Genomic DNA, 18,737 nt, shown 5'->3' on the forward strand with positions numbered 1-18,737 from the left:
AGGAGCTCGACCCATTGGAGTAAAGTGGGTTTTCAAGAAGAAAATGAACGCACAAGGTGAGATAGAGCGATATAAAGCTCGATTGGTGGCAAAAGACTATAGACAGAGGGAAGGAGTTGACTATGCCGAGGTGTTTGCAATTGTTACTAGGATGGAGACTGTTCGTCTACTAATTTTTGTAGCAGCTCAGAACAAATGGCCCATTTTCCAAATGGACGTAAAGTCGGCTTTTCTGAATGGTGTGTTAAAGGAAGAGGTCTACATTGAGCAACCACTCGGCTACATGAGGAGAGGTGAAGAAAAGAAGGTGTTGAGGCTGAAGAAGGCTTTTTATGTCCTGAAACAAGCTCCAAGGGCGTGGAATGACCAAATCCACACTTATTTCATGGAAAATAAAATATGAACAATGCCCGGTTGAACACGCACTATATATAAAGAAGCATGGAGGTAGGATAATGTTTATAGCTCTTTATGTTGATGACCTTGTGTTCATGGGTAATGATGCAGAATTAATCAAGAAGTTCAAAAGAACCATGGAGAAAGAGTTTGAAATGATGGACTTAGGACACATGAGATACTTTCTCGGGCTGGAAGTCAAACAACTTGAGACAGGCATCTTCATGTCTCAAGAAAGGTATGCCGAGGACATTCTGAGTAAATTCAAGATGGCGAGCTACAGCCCAGTTTCAACCCCAATGGAACCAGGTACAAAACTTTCAAAGTTTGATGGAGGAGATCACGTAGATGCCAACAGATACAGAAGCTTGGTTGGAAGTCTTCATTACTTAACGAGTACAAGGCCGAATTTGTTACTAAGCATTGGAATAGTAAGTCGATACATGGAAGAGCCGACCTACACACATTGGAAAGCACTGAAAAGAATATTGAGATATGTGCGGGGAACAACATCCCTCGGATTATACTACACTAGGTCGGGCGATTACCGATTAGTAGGGTACTCGGACAGTGATTGGTGCGGAGATGTAAATGACCGAAAAAGCACATCTAGGTATGTATTCTTCATGAGCAGCATGGCGTTTACCTAGCTCTCAAAGAAGCAACCTATAGTGACGTTGTCTACATGCAAAGTTGAGTACGTTGCAACATCATTGAGTGTATGTCATGCAATATGGCTTAGAAATCTTCTAAGCAAAATGGAGATGAAACAAAAAGGAGGGACTATAATTCGAATAGATAACAAGTCGACTATTGAGTTGGCAAAGAATCTGGTCAACCATGGAAGGAGTAAGCAGATTGATGTGAAATTTCATTCCATCCAAGAACAGATGAAGGAAGGTCATGTAGAGATGGTGCACGTGGGAAGCAGAGATCAAATTGCAGACTTATTTACAAAGCCATTGCCAGCTGTGTTGTTCAATAACTATAAAAATCTAATCAGAATGAAGGATGGAAGAAGTATTTAAGTTTACGGGGGAGTTTTGTTAAGGTAAACTTAAATTAGGAGTTATTGAGCAGACTTTATGAGTGGTTACATTTGTGATGTTTTAGGAGAGCAAAAGTCAAAAGTTTTATGTGTTATGTTTCGAATGTTAATGGTGATTAGTGTTATGTTTTTGTAATAATTGGAGACATTATCGCTTGCAGATGAAAAGCCAAATGCAAGTCCTATAAATTGTAGTGTCTTGCTCATATGAAATACATAAGTGAAGTAAATCATATTTTCATAAATAGAGTGCCTTTGCTAACATGATATAAAATCAATTTTAATCTATTAGAGAAGCAGACCATGCCTGATAATGAAACTCATTTAGCTTGCCCAAATACTTTCGAAGTAAACCTTCAATGATTCTTCACCACTTTTCTATGTTAAGGAATGATGATATCCCAATAGTTACACCATGCAGTCATAAACCTTTTATACAAAAAACCATATAGAAACTGACAAAACACTTATTCTACAGACAATCAAAAGTTCAAAGCCTCAACGTTACCGACATTATGCCTATTAGTCATTTAATTATTTACTTTTTTTGTAGGATTAACATTCATATTTTTTTTTCCTTAAGAAAATGTTATGAATTTCAATACTGAAAACCCACCTAAAGGCAACGGAAACATTGCAAATCTAGGCCTTAATTTTGTAGCTTTATCGGTTTCAATCTCATGCCCTTTTCATGCAAAACATTAGGCTCACTCAATTCATTGATTTTTCACGCCTTCCACAAATATTAAATTAATTTCATTGTTTGTATGTAACTTCATTCAAAAGTAACAAAAAGACAAACATGACACCAAAAAGTTGACACAGAATTAATCTTAAGTGCAATGCACGTTCAAGTTTATTATATCCCCAGGAAAGATACCTTAAGAAATTACCATAATTTAAAAGGGGAACTAATCAGTAAGACAATGAAACAACAAAATATCAGTCCAAGAAAGTTGCTCTGTGAAGAAGCTTTGGAATCTTGAACTTCACAGATAAGTTTGCTGAAACGAGATGAGGGCTAGTTTATAACCAAATATGTAGATTTAGTATAGCAACAATTTATTCTCACATCTAAGTTTTTCACATTCTAGATGAGAAACAATGCACTGAAGAACATAAAGTAATCACATCATTTTAAAACAAAACTGAAGCCAGCCTCCACCTAGAACATGCCTTTGCCACATAGAACAAATAGACAAAAAAAACTCAATTGCTTCATTAATATACTCTATCCAAACACATCATACAAATTATGTTCACATATAAGGAATTACTATTCCGGACGACGGATTCACGATACTTTATATTGTTCACTTCAAACAATTTGCAAGCAAGTGAGCAGTAGTACTTTATATTGTTCACTTAAACCATGAATCATAGTTTCAACATCGAGTCCAACATAATGTTACTGTACTTTCCGTATAAACATTGTTGATTATTATCTCTGTAAAAATTCCAAGTGACTGGCATTAGAAATGTGATATCTAACTATTTTGATGCCAAGCTAAACAGATAGTATCATGGCCAAGTTTTTAATAAAACAACAACGCGGCAATTAAAGAAGCACAACACTGCTAAACAATTCTATTGGTTGAGAAAATAATCATGCCGCTACCTCGACAGTCAACATACGGCTCTAATATTTGATCCCTTTGACACCAGGGACGAATTTACACTGTATTTGCTAGAGAATTGGCGTTTCACGCCAGAGGAATAACATAAGATTGCTGGTTTAGAAATAGTCACTAAAACTAGCTAACTGCATTTACAACATAAGTCCATTCAAATATTCTCAAAAGTTCAGCATAAATTACAGCAGTCAGCAGCAAAATGTACAAAATGTACAGTGCTTCAGCAAGAAGCAGTATAAAGCACCATTGTTTATTTCAGACGAGCAGAATTTCGAGTCACTCTTCTCAAACCCGAAATAGCTGCTGAAGATTGTGATGCACCAGGTCCTCCTGTTTCTGCATCATCTGTTTGGCGTCCTCTTCTTCTTTTCCGTCCCAATACATTACCATTCTGGATTTCTTTGTTTTCGTTCAGCTCATCCTGATTACTGCATCCAACTCCATCATCAACAACAACCCTGTTAGCACTTTGCCTCTTTCGATCAGATCTAGTCACCCGTTGACTTTGTCTAGGTTCACTGTCATCTCCCGTCTGCAAGGCCTCCTCCTTCGGTACTGTATATGGCCAGGAAGTGCCACAACTTGGGCAAACTTTGGCAACCTAATCACGAGTTAGTTATAGCAAGATGATCAAAAGCTTTTCACCTTTCTAGTGTAAAAATGAAATAAGACTAATAATACCAATCAATACCTTTCCCTGCAAGAAAAGTTGCTTCAGGCAATACTGATGAATTCGCACAGTACAATTTTCATTTTGGCACACCTCTGCCTGTCAGACATTGCCGAATGAATTATCAGACTCAAGCAAAGCAGCAATGTGTTGTAAGTATATTTGGTACTATCAGCATATTTCAATTTCCATTTCTGTTCCTTCTAAAAGAAACAAAACAAGTGACTTTATTGTTTTCGGTTGTCACTGCCTCCACAAACCAGGTAAATAGACAGTAGGAATTCCTCATAATATTTAGAGAAATTTTAATATATGAACAAGGATTCTTGGTGTGCATAGAATTTAAGAGAAACCACCCAATTTGTTAAAGATCTTCTAATCAGATCAATAAGTAACCTTTTTTCAAAAATCTACTACAAATTTATGTACGATAAACAAAACAGAACATTTAAATCCCAATAAAAAAGGTAAGGAAAGCCTGACAACGTTTCGAATTAATCACAACTATTGATGGGAAAAGAATAACAAAAAAGAGCTGTAACAATGCAACAAGAACAACCTTTATTCCAGCTTCATTGCAAACATGACAGGATGGAACATCATTATTTCGAAACCAACTGCGAAGATCAAGAAATGACTTCAGACCAAGTTTAATAACACCCTCTGTTGTCAAATTAAGCCACTGGTCCTGCACAAGTTCATTCAGGGTTTTCTCCTTTTGAGACAAACTAAAATTTTTCAAAGTAGATGGAACATTTGACAGGCTTCCTTGAGATTGTGGATCTGTCATAATTGTAACCTGAACATATACCATGAAAATTGTACATTTTATTTTAAATTTGCAATAGATAGAAGAATAAAAACATTTGCATTTTGAGATCCGTAACAACTGTCCCAAAAAATATCCTAAAGCATCCCCATCACAATGGAAGGGGCAAATCTTTGTGCAGAGTATCTTGTTCTCCATGAGTACATGATTTGGTACCAAAATATAATCACCCTGCAATCCAAAATGTGTATCTTGTTCTCTAAATGTGCATATAAATAGAAACAGATTTTTTTTTGTGGTGGTGGTGGACTGCAAATCAAATAAATAGTAATACACTGGAGTAATACAACTATTACTTTCATTGCACATTAACCAAAAGCCAGAAACAAAAATAGACTTGGAAAGTTTAACCACAATAAAATATTATCATGTTTAGAATTTATTGCAAATTTCTAAAAATGGAGGTAAAACAAGAGCTAGGGTTGGTGGGAAGTGGTAGTGTAGTTAGAACTGATGACAAGCACATCAAAATATGGACATGTTTAGGTTAGATGGTATAACTTATAACAGAATCAGTCATACTTTGACACTGAAGTATAACTATATATATATATATATATATATATATATATATATATATATATATATATATATAATTTATTAGGATGGAAGACTTACATCTAACAGAATCAACTTGGTCTTATGCCATGGAGACTACATATCTCTATAATAGGCTTTGATAGAAATTTAAAATGTTAACCATATGGCCTTCAATGATTCAAAAGAAAACCTACGATATGGAACCAACACCACAAGTCTTGAGGAAAGCTCCAGCCCATAATAGAGTTTGTATTGTGTGAATTTGAACTATTAAAGACATGTAAGCAAATTAATGAAGTTGAGCAGAAGATTCTCTTATAAGAGTAGGCTTGCACCGTTTTATTTGGCTTCAGAACACCGAACAAGAAGTAGTTCCTCAAAGCATGCATGTTTCAAATGTCATAGTCCTTATTGATGTGAATTTTGAGCAAATTCTAAGCTTATGCACTAAATAGAGTATTTATAATCAAATTGTCTGATAAGATGTCAAGCCACCCACAAAGAACCAAAATTTGGAAAGTCTATTCTAGGAATTATAGGAATTAATTTTAATAATTACTGCAGTTTAATAGCTCTTATATTAAGACTTAGTTAAAATAAAAATTGAAGGTTTAATGTCTGTGGGGACAATTATGTATTTTTGTTTGTATTTATGAGGTAGTGTTTTGGGATAGTATAATCATGTGTTTAATAGTTTTTCTAGACAAATATTTCTCTACTGATTGCTCCCAATTAAAATTCCTATGTTGCTCTAAGTTACTTACGTACCTATGCATGTGTTTTAGGATCACTTTGAGATGAACACCCATAAAAACAAGTAGGGTAGATAATCTGAAAGGTTTCTTGATGCTATAAACCTGATCACAAGCCACACACACAAAAACAACGCACAGAACACGAGCAAAAACCTCGTAGTATTCCTCTTTGAAAACTGAACACGTCCAGGGAAGACAAATCCCTTCTCATAGGATCAGTTATTGAATCCTGTTTACACCAATTCTTCCAAAAATAAAAGCTAACCCCAACCAAACAGCACCCTCTCTTATTTATAGTCTTCCTAACAGAAGACTCACCCTTCAACCACCTACTAACAACCTGCCCTCCTAACTAACTAACTGCCTATTTTATTTCTCCTAACATACACTTTTAATGTCCTAACATAATCTCTATGGAGATTCTGAAAAAATTGTGGAAATTTTGCATGTTTGCATAACTCTTACAAGTAGTTTACTATGATCCTTGAGTTTCAATCCTTTACCATTTTCAATCCTCTTACAATCGTTTAACAACGTTTGGCTAGCAGCCAGGCTGAAACAACATTAATTTTCTTACAATTGGAAATATGCAGCCGGGTGAAAAAGTTTATAACCTGGCCATCCAAACTAAGATTGAGAGCATGGATGCTGAAGATAACACCTTTTGCAGAGGCATCCTGTACAATTGCTTCAATCTGTTGTTAGCAAAAGAAAGACACAAGATTAGTTGCTTCAGATGTCAAATACCAGGCACGAAAAAATAGTTCCCATTTCAAAGAAACCACACTATGCATCCAATGACACAAACACAATGCCCAAGAGGTACTAAATACTACACATTACATAAATGAACACAGACAGAAAAACACAATCAGGTTGAGCAAAACTTACAATGGCCTTGTAAAAGGCAATTTGCGGAACACTATACTTCGTCCCTAACTTGGAATGTTCGTCAGCAACGGTATTGACCACACCATAATAAACTTGGCCATCATATTGATTTATGCAGGCACGCAACTCAAAATTAGCACAACTAAGCGCCTTGTTGATTTTCAGAATGAAACCATCGAACAGTTGCCGCTCAGTACCTAATAAAAACAACCTCACCCATGTCAAGGTCGATATAATACCCATCAAGGACACATGAAACACAAACTCCAAGTACTAATTTAAAAGAAAAGAGTCTGCTACCAGCATTTATAATCAAACCAAGACAAATTTCACCCTCAGTACTCATGATGCCGCAATTCTACTCTACAACCAATCATAATTCAAAACCTAAATTAAGTGTAAACTAACATTTTATAACAGTAAAAAAAAAAACACAAACTTTCACCAAAAGTGAATAAAGCAGCATTTGGGTTGAGAAAACATTTAGAAACCTGGGTTTCTCTTGGTGAGCTGTTCAAACATGGCGTGCATGTCCTTCTCGCAGAGTGGGCCCCGCGAAAACAGAGATTGAATCACGACGTGGTGTCTCCAGCTTAAGGCGCTCGACATGGTTCTTTCACAAACCCTAATGCAGATTCTGGGACTGGGAAAGTGTGCTGAAGACCACGGTCAGGGTTTCTGAAGAAGGAAAATTGGAAGGTAAAATAAGCGATTGCTACTTTATTCCCTAGCATTTATATCAGAATATCAATTCATCGGTAAGCTGTGGATTATGTTCCAGAAAACAACAATTATAACCAAATATGTAGATTTAGTATAACCACGATTTATTCTCACATCTAAGTTTTTCACATTCTAGATGAGGAACAATGCACTGAAGAACATAAAGTGATCACAGCATTTTCAAAACAAAACTGAGGCCAGCCTCCACCTAGAACATGCCTTTCCCACGTAGAACAACAAATAGACAAAGAAACTCAATTGCTTCACTAATATACTCTATCCAAACACACCATAAAAATATGTTCACATCTAGGGAATTACTATTCCGGACGACGGATTCACGATGCTTTATATTGTTCACTTCAAACAATTTGCAAGCAAGTGAGTAGTAGTACTTTATATTGTTCACTTAAACCATGAATCTTAGTTTCAACATCGAGTCCAACATAATGTTACTGTACTTTCCGTATAAACATTGATGATTATTATCTCTGTAAAAATTCCAAGTGACTGGCATTAGAAATGTGATATCTAACTATTTTGATGCCAAGCTAAACAGATAGTATCATGGCCAAGTTTTTAATAAAACAACAACGCGGCAATTTAAGAAGCACAACACTGCTAAACAATTCTATTGGTTGAGAAAATAATCATGCCGCTACCTCGACAGTCAATATACGGCTCTAATATTTGATCCCTTTGACACCAGGGACGAATTTACTATTAGTTTAGTAAAAGGAGAAAGAGAAGACGAAGGGAATACGTACGCACGAGGGAACAACGAAAGAGGGAAAGAGAAGAAGGGAACAGTGACGCCGCTGAACCAGACACCCGACGGAGCTGCCACGCGAGGCGACCGGAACTGCGACGTGGACGAGCGGAGCTACGGCGTCGAAGGTGATGAAGCTCAAACTCGAGATCACGAAATAGGTCTGCGTTCGATTAGGGTTTTCGATTTGGGATTTGGGCTTCGATCTCTGCTTACAATTGGATTTTCGATTTGGGTTGTTGGGGTTTTAGTTTGGCCTTAAAATCCGAATGCCAACGACATGTTTTTCTGTCATTTCATCCTGTTCTTCGAACTTGGTGACTCGTTCTCAAACTCGCGAGTCTGGTACGAGTCAGCTTGTTAACTCCGAGTTTACTTTGAGTTTGAAGAATAACGAGTTTATATGCGATTTAACTCGTCAACAGTGTCATTACTCGCAGACTCGTATGGGTTTACGAGTCAACACGCGAGTTCGATAATTTTGTTTCAGGTACCTGCACAATTAGTGCAGTTTCCAGGGCTTTGTCCTTTTCCTAAAATTAAGGCTACAAAAAGTTGTTGGTGGTGGTTTAATAAAAAGCTTATATATTTAATACAAAAAAACTCCTTGAAAAAAGTTTTTTCTGCACATACAATCTAATGCAACTATCTATATGACAGATGATATTATACTAGAAAAAATGGTTTCTTAAACTTTTATAAATTTTAATGAAAAAAAAAAAATCATACCTGCATTATATATTTGAGATAATTAATGAAAAATATTAACAGAAAAAATTAAAAATGAATTTAACTTGATAAACTAACTGATTCATACTAATCGAATCATTCATTGTGATTTCAAATATCATCTTCATGTGACTATAGAAGCAAGATGTGAGAAGAACATATAATTATGGTTCATGCAAATAATAATATTAAATATATGAGAAGGAGAATGATAATTGAGAAAGAAGAGGGAGAGGGAGATTAAAGGAAATTAAACCTGATTAGCTGCGAAAGATTGATTGTGTGTTCCTTTTCTTCCCCAATAAATTAAATTAAATTTGAAACCAATAAACTATAGAGTTATTTTTCTTTTGTATTTGGCAGGAGATGTACGACAATCTAAGCCGAATAATTGAAGAGGTGACGCACAAAACAACTCCATTCCAACTTGATGGAGAATTTGTTGTTTTCTCAAATACAAAACAAAGAAACCATACAAGCATAGTTAATGTAATAGAAATATCATGATTCTTAATGGGTCGAGACTACGTAGAAATTAAACACAAATGTTTTAAAATAAAATAATATCTTGATAATTATTGTTATAAGAAACTGAAAGCATTAGTAAAGATATTTCCACAAACTATTTTAGCTACCTACCTTAATTTCTATAAATATATTCTTCAGTATTTATTTCTTGCCATAAATATATTCACATTACGGTTTCTTTCTTTCCTTTACAATACCCATTTTACTTCTTTAGTATTTATTTTTTGCCAAATTTATAGCCAGTCAAATTATAAGATAAAAAAGTAAGTATTCCATTATACGATCACGTTACTTCGTTTGTTTGAAAAAGCAAGGCAGATGAGGCAATAAGAGAGGCTGAGAGATTCCAGGAGATGATCAAGACAAAAGTTGCACAGACGGAAGAGGAGTATGCATAAAGGCTTGGCAAGCTTTTCTTGCATGAGGCAGAAGAAAGGAGGAAGAAGAAATTTGAGTAACTCAATGTGTTGCAAAATCCACGCTATGATTACCTCAACATGAAAAGAAGAATGCAGGATGAGATTCATGGTTTGTTGAAGAGAATGGAAGCAACAAAGCAACAATGGGTCTAATTCATGTAATTTGTTCTTGTTCTTGTTCTTGTTTAGTATTTTTTTCTCTATTTTTAAACAGTCAAGCTCACAATTTCTAAACAATTTCTCCTTCTCTGTGACTATATATCCTAACTTTATCTTTCAATAAACAACTTTCCGAATAACCTATGAAAGAAACGCAATCTCATCTCCTCATTCCACCATATCCATTCCACTAGAAAAGACACATCGCCACACTTCAACATTAATGTTCAATATGCAAATATAACATTGGAGCTGATTCAGCACAGTAGTGAAGGTCACTTATGGTTTGGACTTGGCAAATATGACTCACTCTTCTCTGCAAACATCACTCCCTCTTCTCTACCACCCTGACTCTTCTGTTATGGTTTTACCACTGTTATAACTATTTATAATACTCAAAACAAATTAGGAATCCAAAGCAAAATTAGGATAAATAGAATTTGAATGTCAACACAGGATGAATGCACTAATCGAACCGGAATAGGCTCAACAGCTTGTCAATCAGGCATCCGAATAACTATTTCTAATATAAAACCTACAGCAAAATAGAATCCAAACGAAATGGGGAAGAAATCTAACCTTTGAAGCAAATAAAAATTTGATGCTCTAACAATAGCTAGTGCAGTAGCAACAGTGCGACGGTGCAGCGCTGCGGCGGTTCGGCAATGCAATGGCACAACGGAACAGTGGTGCGGTGGTACAAAGGAACAGCGGTGCATCTAAGGTGCACTGGTGAATATCGATGAGAGTAAAGTAAACATCGATGGTGCGCTTAGGGTTAACAACAAAAGGAGAGCGCCAGAGATAAGAATAGAAAGAGGGAAAAGAATTTAAAAGAATGAAAAAGGAAATAATAAAATTTATTAAAATTGTTTGTCTACGGAGGTTTTGAAACAAACCTAGAGAATTTACCCGTGGTTTTCAAAAGAAACCTTTGGAATTTAACGAAAATTACAAGAACTCTAATTAATTAAATCCATTGCTTGTATTAACCTCTGCTAAATAACATCAAATACAAAAAAATTTTAATGTTCGATCAAATATAATCTCATTAAAAACAATTATTTTTATAACGTGGTAAGCAAAATATAATAATTAAATGATAAGAAATTTGTATAATTTTGCTATAAAGTAATAGCCTTTTAAGTTCTAACTTTACTTTTGTTGTTGGAAATATTCTACACTCTCTCAATCTATTTTTTAGCAATTATTTAATACATGTTTCTAATTTTTCTTTGCATTAGAATTATTCAACTGGGTATTTAATTTTATCTTTTCCGGTTTCAATGTAATCTTCATTTTTGTTAAAAGAGTTAATATAGTTTCTTCAGTGATAAAATTAGTTAGAGATTAACAACGTGACAATATAAATGATACTTAATATTGCAATGCAAATGACATAACTACATTCAATATTTATAATTGTTACCCTCTAAACAGTGTCGGTATTAATTTAATTGAAGGATTACATTAGTTATTTTCTTTTTCTTTTTTCATAAAATTAAAGACTATATTAAGATGATAAAAAAGTGAAGGATTGCATTGAATAATTTCGATAGAAATTGGGATAAAAAAAATTAAACAAAGAAGAAACTATTTTTGAAGGAACTAAAATAATACTTTAATGTATTGATAAATCCAATACTCATTATCTCTATTACATATTTAGTTAAACATTAACCAAACATTCTTCGGTAGATCTTCTAATTAGTAGAAATAAAGTGTATCATCTAATTAGGCCATCACCTACCGTTCCACATAGAAGATTTTTCATGCACATAAAGATGTTTTGATTCCTCATTAATATGTAGGTATTCAAAATAAATTTACAATATTACAAAAATGTCATTCATAGGAATATAAACGTCAAAATACATATATCAAAAGACTTTTACGATTAAGATAATGTCACCTCTATTGTACTTCTGTGCCTCAGCAACACCTATATTATTGTCCGCTTGATAGGAATAAGAATAAAATATATATAAGATACAATAATATAATATATTTAAAATATATTTAAGTATGAGTGAAAAGATTTTGGATTCGAAATCAATGAAGGATCCATGGAAGCACATAGTATGAGATGTTATTGTTTTCTTTCTGATAGGTATTCTAAAACGTAAGAGTGTTCTACGTTGTTACTATATTTAAAACTGACTAATGGGTATCAACTTTATAACCTCTCAGCAGAGACTAGGGACCTCTCAAAATGTATTTGATTATTCAAGCTCATCACAGACAATTTACTAAACAATCCAACCCATCACGGATCGTTCATCAGAAATCCAAAACTATATATTACCCATACAATAATTAATTATGTGCAATATAATTAACATTAACAAATAACTTAATTTATTGATTAATGTTAATCCATAATAATAACAACATAGAGAATAATAATTTTACATAATAAAATTATATAAAATATAACATTCTCCCACTTGGATAACATTAATAAATTAATTAATTATATCAATTGCAACATAAGTACAAATACCAATTAAGAAATATAAACATGAATCACAAAGATAATATCTGATGGGGATACTTACCATATGCTTAGATTTCTTAAATAATGGATAATATATAGAATAAAAACAAACATAATAAATATGTGATCCAAAAATAGTTCATAAATTCTCTATGTAGAAAGAGAAAGAGATGTAACGAAACTGACGTCATTGACAAATTTACATCTCATGAAAACCATAATAATATAAAGTGTAAATCTCAGACTCCCACTAACCCAATACATCAAAAGACTTAACCACACCCATATGACTTACATGATTTTGAAAAACTCCATCAGATAAGGCTTTAGTTAATGGGTCTGCTAACATATTTTCTATAGTAGTATGCTCAATCCGAGTTTGATAATCCAAAACTTTCTCTCTAACAAACAGAAATTTTATATCAAAATGCTTTGAGCGAGTAGGACTTCTGTTGTTTTGAGATAAATGGACGGCAGTAGTGTTGTCACAATATATCACAAGTGGCCTAGAAATACTTTCAACAATTTGAAAGCCAGAAATCAAATTTTTAAGCCACACAACTTGACAAGTAGCTTCATAACAAGCAACATACTCTGCCTCTAGAGTGGAAGTAGCTGTAAGAGTTTATTTAACACTCTTCCAAGAAATGGCTCCTCCTGCCATCATAAAAATAAAGCCAGAAGTAGACTTTCGGTCGTCAGGACAACCAGCAAAATCAAAATCAGAATAACCAATGACCTGAAGTTGATCAAACTTCTTAAAGGTCAACATATGATCCTTAGTTCCCTGCAAATATCTGAAGACCTTTTTAACAAATTTCCAATGATCCAAACCTAGATCACTCAAGTATCTCCCTAAAGCATTAACAGCAAAAGCAATATCGGGATGAGTACAAACTTGAGCATACATTAAACTACCAACAGCGGAAGCATATGGGACTTTTTTCATTTCAACTTTGTCATTATCATTTTGAGGACACTGAGATTTGGAGAGTTTGTCACCTTTTGAACAGGTGCTGCACATGAGGAGCAAGAATGCATGTTAAACCTCTTGAGGACTTTATCAATATATCCTCTTTGAGACAATCCAAGAATGCCACATGACCTGTCACGAGAGATCTGAATGCCCAGAACAACAGAAGCATCACCAAAGTCCTTCATATCAAAGTGGCTATTTAGTATAAATTTTGTCTCAGTCAAAAGTTCAACACTGCTACTAGCAAGAAGAATATCATCAACATATAAGACAAGAATGATGAAATGGCTCCCATTTTTCTTCAAGTAAATGCATTGATCTGAGGCATTTTCCTTGAAGCCAAAAGAAGTGACCACCTGATCAAATTTCAAATACCATTGCCTAGAAGTTTGTCTTAGTCCATAAATAGACTTCTTCAACCTGCAAACCAAATGCCCATTACCTATTTTAGCAAAGCCATCAGGTTGAACCATATACACTTCTTCAAATAAATCTCCATTCAGAAAAGTTGTTTTGACATCCATTTGATGAAGCTCCAAATCAAAATGAGCTACTAAAGCCATAACAACACGAAAAGCATCCTTAGTAGAGACCAATGAGAAAGTCTCCTTATAATCAATGTCATCCGTCTGACTATAGCCTTTTGCTACAAGTCTAGCTTTATATCTCTCAACTTTTCCATCTGGACTACACTTAGTCTTGAAGACCCATTTACACCCAACTGGTTTACAACTTAGTGGCAAATCCACAAGATCTCAAACATCATTATAGGCCATAGAAGCTAACTCATCATGCATAGCATTTAACCAATCATCACCATGAGAACTAGAAATAGCCTCTTCAAAAGTAGTAGGATCATCAACATTATTTAGATCATATTCATGCTCTTGAAGATACACAAGATAGTCATCAAGTATAGAAGACCTACGTACTCTTTGAGATCTCCTCAAAGAAATTTCTTCAACAACATCATCATGAACTTGTTCATCTACTGCAGGTGATGTGGCATCCATAAGATCTGGAACAAATTCATTTTCATCACGGACAACTAGAATCACATTATCTGCAGGAAGATAAATGGATGGCACGGGAATAACAACACGGTCTTCTCTAAGAGTGATTGGTCGTGGTGCATTGCTCCCACTGTCCAAATCATCCTCAAAGAATATCGCACGGTCAGACTCAATAACCCGCATAGAGTGAGAAGGACAATAAAACCTGTTACCACGAGAACCCACACAATAACCAATAAAGAACCCATTGACAATCTTGAGATCAAGTTTTTTTTTATTGAGGATTATAAGGCCTCACCTCCGCCTTACAGCCCCACACATGGAAATGTCTCAAACTTGGCTTCTTCCCAAACATGAGTTCATAATGAGTCTTTGAAATAGACTTGCTAGGTACTTGATTAAGAATATACACGACAGTTCTTAAAACATCTCGCCAAAGGAAATCTAGTAAAAAGGAATGACTCAACATACATCTCACCATCTCTAAAAGAGTGTGATTCCTCCTTTCTGCAACTCCATTTTGCTGAGGAGTATCAGGCATAGTATATTGAGTTTCAATACCACATTCATCAAGAAATCTAGCGAAAAGTCCAGGATTTCTTTCAGTCTCATCATATCTGCCATAATACTCTCCACCTCTGTCAGACCTTACACATTTGATCTTCTTTCCTGTTTTCAACTCAATAGCAGCTTTGAAAGACTTAAAAGCATCCAAGGAACTTGATTTTTCCTGTAGGAGATCTATCCATCCAAATCGGGAATAATCGCCTATAAACATGATAAAATACCTATATATGCCCATGGAAGTGGGTGTGATAGGTCCACATATATTAGTATGAATAAGCTCCAACACATTATCACTCCTGTTTGCTCCTGTATTTCTTACTTTTGCGGTAAGCTTGCCCTTAATACAATCAACACAAGTATCAAAATCAGAAAAATCCAAATCATGCATAATACCCTATTTAATCAACCTCTCAATCTGAGGTCTAGAAATATGTCCCAAACGTCTATAACATAGAGCAATTTTCATCAACTCTACTATGCTTATGTCCAATAACAGAATTAACAAACATATCATTCAGATTCAGCATGTAAAGTCCATCATATAAAACTCTTGAGCCAAAATAATTGAATTGAAATAAACAACAAGTTTACCATTGCCAAATTCAAAAGTGTAGCCACATTTATCCAAAATTAAAATTGAAATCAAATTCCTTCTCATAGAAGGTACATAAACAACGTCTTTCAATAACAAAACATGTTCAGAAGGTAAATTTAAAGAAACTACTCCTATGTCTTCAACTGGTGCTCTAGCTCCATCTCCCATGATAATCTTGGACTCGACATCACTTGGTTTTCTCAGGCTTGTGAACCCCTGTAAAGAATTCACAACATGAATAGTGGTACCTGAGTCTAACCACCAAGATTTGGGAGGAACATCAATAACATTAGATTCAAAATAAGCTAGAGCATATAGGAGTATACCTTCCTTATCAGCAGTCTTCTTCTTAAGAATATAACAATCAGCTAGCTTGTGTCCAAATTTCTTACAATAGGCACAATTCCCCTTGAAGTACTTCTTCTTAGGCTCCAAAACCATTGATGCTTTCCTTGTGTTCCCCTTTTCAAGGCGAGATTTACCTTTGAATCCCTTTTTCACAGGTTTAGTGATAGAAGTAGTAGTTGTGAACTGCACACTATGAGACTTGGTCTTTTTAATCGATGCTTCCTCTTGAGAAATAATACCTATCATTTCATCAATTGTCCATTCCTCCTTCTGAGTGTTGTAAGAAGTCTTCAACACATCAAACTTGGAAGGAAAAGATTCTATAACCTGCCAAATCAAGTAACTATCACCAAGCTCTACCTTTAGAGATTTAAGTTTGTTATAATAGTGCACAAGATTCATCATATGCTCACGAACACCACTGACACCATTATATTTGGTCTTCTCAAGAAGTGATAGATATTGACCCTTTTGAGCTTTGTCAAAAGTCTTAAACTTCTCACCAACTGATTTCATAAAATCCTTAGCAATGTCAATATCCGGAATGCTCTGCTGCATAGACTTCTCCATGGTGTATCTCATCACCATCAAGTACACCCTGTTCGAGTGTTCCCATTTTTCACGAGAAGCTCTCTGGACACTAGTGGACTCAGGGTTAAGAGCGAAAGATTCTGCTTCTCTCAAGGAAAAGTCCATGTTGGTAATTGCTAGATACAAATCTAAATATTCTTTCCAGTCCTCAAAATTTGTGCCATTTAAAATTTTGACCGAAGTCAATGGCATAGACAAAGAAGCTGGTATCAAAATAACAAAGAAACATTTAACACACTTATTGTGTAAATAAACAAAATAAATGTTTTTGAATACACAGCAAGATATGCCTATAATATCAAATTATTTCTCATTCACTATGATCCCGCTTAAGGGTCCTGAATCATAATAAATAAAAAATATAATAAAATACAATGCACATCTCATATCAAAAGAAATCTAATACCGAAAAGGTACAAGACAAATAATTGACATAATAAAGTTCAAAAAATACATTGTATCAAGAAAAAAAATACATTAATAATAAAATACCGATAAGGTATGATTCATATTAATGTAATATCAAATTAATTAATAAAATAATTAAATTATATCATTCCCACAAAATTTCATATAATTGTACTCACGATAGGTGAGTTAACAATTATATAAAATTATATCATGGTTAACAAAAAATATAATAAATTATATAATGCATGAAATAATAATAATAACAATAATAATAATAATAATTGTTATTATTAATATAATTTTTATTTACTTATTTTATTATTATTATTATTATTGTTGTTGTTTTAAAAGATTAAAAAAATATGGTCCACACGTAGGCCATTAGGATGCAAAATACATGCCACCAAAATGTGACCATCATCCACCAACACACTACTGTTGCGCGAACCACCATTGTTGCGCACACCAAAAATTGAACGATGTTGCTGGATACCTCTACAACTCATAACCGTGAGCGAAAACGCGACCCATCACAAGAGAACAAAAAAAAAACAAGCCACTGTGACGTGAACAAGGACCACCAGCTCGAGCGAACGACCACTGTTCGCACTGCCACAAACCTCCGCGATGAAATGACCATCGTTTGCACTACGAACCTCCGTGACGGAAACGACCACTGTTCGCACTGTGAACCTCCGCGACGGAAACGACCACCGTTCGCACTGTGAACCTCCACGATGAAAATGACCATCGTTCGCACTACGAACCTCCGCGACAAAAACGACCATTGTTCGCACTGCGAACCTCCGCAACAAAAATGACACTGCAACCACTGGGAACCACTTGCGAAAGGGTCTTTAAGCGACGATATCTTGGGAAACCGTCAAGGCTGGGCACCTCCGCGATATCAGCACCGCAATCGCCGCACCGGTGACAGATATCGAATCAAACCGAGACACGTCGTAGCTCCGTCGCTGGTGACAAGTCGTTCGATTTCTAAGCAGCATGAAGAAGGGTTCGAAAAGGATTCTAATTAAGGTTAAGGTTTCTTTAATTTGGGTTTTCAACAATTTTAATCCCCTTTGCAAATTCATTAATTAGCAATAATTTTACCATGGAGTAGCACCCGAAACGTAAAATCAATTAAACCCTTTCATCAATTTTCTAATTGAAACGAGAAAGTTAATATCTCCATATACTTTCCAAAAGAATAATTATATTTTGTATCTTAGAGCTCTGATACCAATGGATAGGAATAAAATATATATAAGATACAATAATACAATATATTCGAAATATATTTAAGTATGAGTGAAAAGATTGTGTACTCAGAATTAATAAAGGATCCATGAAAGCACGTAGTATGAGATGCTACTGTTCTCTTTCTGATAGGTATTCTAAAACGTAAGAGTGTTTTACGTTGTTACTATATTTAAAACTGACTAATGGGTATCAGCTTTATAACCTCTCAGCAAAGACCAGGGACCTCTCAAAATGTATCTGATTTATAACACATAAAACACCAAAACATAGGGTAAGCTAACTTTAAAAGAAACACGCATATGACATAAAAATATATACATATCACAAAGCAAGTACACTCGTCCATGCACACGCGTCAATCATTAAACATGTATTTTCTTCATGCA

The 18,737-nt window shown here is 34.7% G+C and overlaps 2 protein-coding genes and 1 long non-coding RNA gene across 9 annotated transcripts; 1 reads left to right on the forward strand and 2 right to left on the reverse strand.

The window, feature by feature from the left end:
* Nucleotides 1-3,002: 3,002 nt before the first annotated feature.
* Nucleotides 3,003-10,904, reverse strand: LOC114173391 (uncharacterized). Of its 7 annotated transcripts, none has more exons than XM_028057755.2 (7): nucleotides 10,670-10,904; nucleotides 7,255-7,441; nucleotides 6,764-6,960; nucleotides 6,487-6,567; nucleotides 4,308-4,748; nucleotides 3,770-3,847; nucleotides 3,003-3,679 (listed from the first exon to the last, which is right to left on the reverse strand). In XM_028057755.2, exons 2-7 carry the CDS (start codon nucleotides 7,370-7,372, stop codon nucleotides 3,329-3,331), a joined length of 1,266 nt encoding a protein of 421 aa, XP_027913556.1. In that variant the 5' UTR covers nucleotides 7,373-7,441; nucleotides 10,670-10,904; the 3' UTR covers nucleotides 3,003-3,328. The 7 variants fall into 7 exon arrangements, with proteins under 7 accessions (XP_027913556.1, XP_027913557.1, XP_027913555.1 ...); XM_028057756.2 differs by lacking the exon at nucleotides 10,670-10,904 and adding an exon at nucleotides 8,258-8,599; XM_028057754.2 differs by lacking the exon at nucleotides 10,670-10,904 and adding an exon at nucleotides 8,254-8,570.
* On the forward strand, nucleotides 8,793-10,185 carry LOC146888397 (uncharacterized). Its single transcript, XR_014992982.1, has 2 exons — nucleotides 8,793-9,383; nucleotides 9,827-10,185. It is a non-coding gene; the product is annotated as an uncharacterized LOC146888397 (long non-coding RNA).
* A 5,021-nt stretch (nucleotides 10,905-15,925) lies between the features above and the next one.
* Nucleotides 15,926-16,491, reverse strand: LOC146888398 (uncharacterized). Its single transcript, XM_085669724.1, has 2 exons — nucleotides 16,065-16,491; nucleotides 15,926-15,954 (listed from the first exon to the last, which is right to left on the reverse strand). Exons 1-2 carry the CDS (start codon nucleotides 16,489-16,491, stop codon nucleotides 15,926-15,928), a joined length of 456 nt encoding a protein of 151 aa, XP_085525850.1.
* Nucleotides 16,492-18,737: the final 2,246 nt, after the last annotated feature.

This window comes from Vigna unguiculata, chromosome 2 (genome assembly GCF_037176805.1).
Source record: "Vigna unguiculata cultivar grain cowpea cultivar isolate G323 ecotype 2 chromosome 2, ASM3717680v1, whole genome shotgun sequence".
Lineage (NCBI taxonomy): Eukaryota > Viridiplantae > Streptophyta > Magnoliopsida > Fabales > Fabaceae > Vigna > Vigna unguiculata.